The sequence below is a fragment of the Centruroides sculpturatus genome, unplaced genomic scaffold (genome assembly GCF_000671375.1).
Source record: "Centruroides sculpturatus isolate CEXI.00-Female unplaced genomic scaffold, Cexi_2.0 scaffold6498, whole genome shotgun sequence".
Lineage (NCBI taxonomy): Eukaryota > Metazoa > Arthropoda > Arachnida > Scorpiones > Buthidae > Centruroides > Centruroides sculpturatus.
The window spans coordinates 1-2,942 of record NW_019390608.1 but is presented as its reverse complement, the minus strand read 5'-3'; the positions used below and the strand labels follow the sequence as shown (position 1 = coordinate 2,942).

Below are 2,942 nucleotides of genomic sequence, written 5' to 3'. Positions count from 1 at the left end.
GTGGTTATAATTAAAGTTGCACTACTCAGATACTCAGACCTGTTTAGAGCTCGTTCTCGTGGACGTATTTTGATTTACTTTTTACTATGATATTCATAGTGAAAAGTAAAAGTATATTTTCTAGACAAATGGGGAAATAGTCAATTTTATGATATTAAGCTATGACATAATTAAAAATATGTTTTTGGTTAGAAAAGAATGACAAAAAAAAACTTATACTGTTTTCTTGCCTGAATGAAAAGGATTAAAATGAAAATAGATATGTATAATTAATAACCATGGTTCTTATAAGATTTCTGGATAAATTTTCTACTAAATGTTAATGTGTTTTTTCTTTTTTATTTATTATTGTAATATGCTTGTTTGAGAGACAAGCACAATATACTTTTAATTTTTAATTTTAGAGGAAACTCATTCATTGTCAAAAAGAAAAAACTTGTGACCAAAATGAACACAGTAAAGAAAAAGTTGAAAATGTAAACATGAATCAAATTTCAGATGCCTTCCATATTGATGAAACTAAAAATCTTCAAGAAAATGATCAGTTTGTCTATGATTCTTGTATGAAGATGACAAAAGAAGAGATTGAAGAAAATTCTATCAAATTTTTAACGGAAAAAGATTATTGTTTTGCATTGTTGTGTTACATATATATATTTGTATTTAATTCTCTACCCGCGTTCATTTTTCAAAATGGTCAAGATAATCTTGGTCATATAGTTTCAAAGGTAAGATCATAATTTTTTTTATGTAATTTAAATAGTAAATTTTGAATTTGATGAATAATGTTTTAGTAATAATTTGTTTTCAAAAGAACTTTGAATAAGTTTTTAATACACTTAAGAGTATTCTTTGGTTGATATATTAGTTTATAATTTCAAATATTTCTGAAATTGGATTATAAAAATTAGTTTTAATTGCTAGCAACTGTTATGAATATTTAAGTAATGAATCATATTCACATGAATAATAATTAAATTTTAATTATTTTGTTAATTTCACATTTATAGTTTCCTTTGTTAATATTTTCGTCTTACGGATTTTTGATATTTTCTCTTAATTACATTAAATTATAATTTAGAAAATTAGAATACATATCTTGTAATAAGCTAATGAAAGTAATATGATTTTTTATTAAAGATTAATATCAAAGAAATTATAATTACGATTGTAATATATTTATCAAACCTTATTAGGCAGTTTATNACAATTTTTATATAGGATTTATTCCTGATTGATTGGTCACAATATTCAAAACTTAATAAATCTAAAGAAATAATTAAAGAAACAATTGAAGAAATTTTATCTACTTATTTAGAGAGATGTAAAAATAAAGATTTATATTTTCCATTTTATTTTCAACTGATTACTTTAGAATTGTTTAATGAAAAGTAAGATATTTTATTAATAATTATAGTTTTTGCTTAATTTACTGTTGACAAATTGAAAAATGATGTATATGTTTTATAGTTATGATTCAGCAATGAATATCTGCAGGCAGTTACAAGAATTATCATCAGATATTACTGATACATGGTTATTAACAGCCAGAATATATATTCATCAATCTTTATTTGAAGAAGCAAGCAAGGTTAAATAATATACTATAAGTTTTTAAATACAGGTAACCCCCGTATAACTTGGGAGTTATGTTCCAAAAAATTGCCGTGTTATGCGAATCCGTGATTTACGAAACAAAGAACTAGTACGAAAAAGGAGGTTAGGTTCCAAAAATAAAAAAACATACTATTATATTTTCATAATTAAGATAAATATCTTTATTAAAATTTTCTTAAGTGATATGTTAATATAAATTAAACAATGTTTTTTTCGTCATCACTAAACACTATTAACCGAGGGTGTTTTCTTTTTGGCAAGATATCCTTATCATCTGAGCATTTTTCTGCATTGTCTTCAAATCCATGCTCTACCTTTTGCAAAAAAATATGTTATTTCAGATTGCTTGCTTTTAGTTAAAAGATCTTTATAAATTTCCTTACATGGTGCTAAGCACTTATGAAGAATAAAGCAAGTATAGAATAAGGGAAAAACATCTGGAAACACCAAAATCAGAAGCATCGAGATCAGGCAACACTGAAAGAAGTTTTGAGAAGGACCACGTGTATCGACAGAAAGCGGGAAAAGAAAATTTACATACTTAAGTACTAATAGTTCACGAAAATAATAATTTTCATGAACTATTAGTACTTAAGTATGTGAAAATTTATTACGTTTCATGTTGTACAAGAGTTTTACCCAATTCACAAACTGTGTTAGAGTGAATCTGCGCTATAAAAGCACCGTGTTATATGGGGATGTTCCCAATTCTCGAACCGTGTTAGAGTGAATCCATGCTATAGAAGTGCCGTGTTATACGGAGGTTACCTGTATAAGAAATTTTGTCATACTGTACATAAGTTTTTACATTTTTTTATTTTTATGATATATTTTTCTAATTGTTTTTAAATTTTGCTGATATTATACATATTTGATTAAAAATTAAATAATGAATTTTTTATTAATTAATTCACAAACACATGTTAAATAATTTATTAATGCTTCAATAATTTTTATTTTACAATAAAAATAAACATAGGTAAAGTATATAATAATCTGTTTATTAAATGAGAAAGTATTTTAAAAGTTTTATTTTTATGAAATTTATAATGAAAAATTTTTTTACATAGATTTTTGAAAAAGCAATAACCATTGCACCTTTTGATCCTTACTTATATTATGCGGCATCTTTATTTTATTTTAATAATAACAACACACATAAGGCAAAGGATTTATTAGAAAACTGTATATATAAAACTTTTAAAAATTCAGTCATGTCTTGTAGAATACCAGAAAGTGCCATTTCTCTTTATTGGTAAGTTTAAATATATAATATATCAAATAACTTGATTCCAGTCTTTATTGTTTTATATTTAATATAGTAA

The 2,942-nt window shown here is 24.2% G+C and overlaps 1 protein-coding gene across 1 annotated transcript; it reads left to right on the top strand.

Moving 5' to 3' along the window:
• Positions 1 to 368: 368 nt before the first annotated feature.
• On the top strand, positions 369 to 2,876 carry LOC111617497. Its single transcript, XM_023358776.1, has 4 exons — positions 369 to 728; positions 1,222 to 1,391; positions 1,471 to 1,591; positions 2,688 to 2,876. The coding sequence occupies exons 1-4, from the start codon at positions 483 to 485 to the stop codon at positions 2,874 to 2,876; spliced, it is 726 nt and encodes a 241-aa protein (XP_023214544.1). The 5' UTR covers positions 369 to 482.
• The last annotated feature ends 66 nt before the right edge of the window (positions 2,877 to 2,942 follow it).